At 51.7% G+C, this 323-nt stretch overlaps 1 protein-coding gene across 1 annotated transcript, besides 1 other annotated feature; it reads right to left on the bottom strand.

Moving 5' to 3' along the window:
- Window positions 1–123, bottom strand: Tc00.1047053480963.10 (dispersed gene family protein 1 (DGF-1), putative; the record flags this gene model as incomplete). Its single annotated transcript, XM_799434.1, has 1 exon — window positions 1–123. A coding segment is annotated over one exon (123 nt), but the record flags the coding sequence as incomplete, so codon positions are not given.
- Window positions 1–323: part of a sequence feature (areas merged during assembly that could not be assigned to a particular haplotype. This can correspond to areas where the two haplotypes were merged or to regions with more than two copies in the genome that were merged during assembly.) that runs on past the window's edge.

Below are 323 nucleotides of genomic sequence, written 5' to 3'. Positions count from 1 at the left end.
GGGCATCCACGCCGCCGCCGCAACCAGCGCCAACACAACGAGCAGCGCCACACGCACTGCCGCAATGGCCCTGCACCGCACACGGTGCCGGCTGCGCGGACACGCACCCACCGCACACCACATCCGCAAACCCAATCAGATATCAATAGTAATTTATTAGTCTATCGCTCTCGCACCGTCGACCGTAACTCCTGCTTGATAAATCCCTTTCTACAAATGGCAAATCCAGAAACACAATTCCGATAAATCGATATCCCACTACTACTAATCCTACTACTGCAATTAATTCCTAATAGCTTGAAACGATAGTTGTGCTGGTCAAG

This window comes from Trypanosoma cruzi (assembly GCF_000209065.1).
Source record: "Trypanosoma cruzi strain CL Brener chromosome Unknown tcruzi_1047053480963, whole genome shotgun sequence".
In the NCBI taxonomy this organism is placed as follows: Eukaryota; Euglenozoa; class Kinetoplastea; order Trypanosomatida; family Trypanosomatidae; genus Trypanosoma; species Trypanosoma cruzi.
The sequence above is the reverse complement of the archived record's forward strand: the minus strand, read 5'-3'. Positions and strand labels throughout refer to the sequence as shown.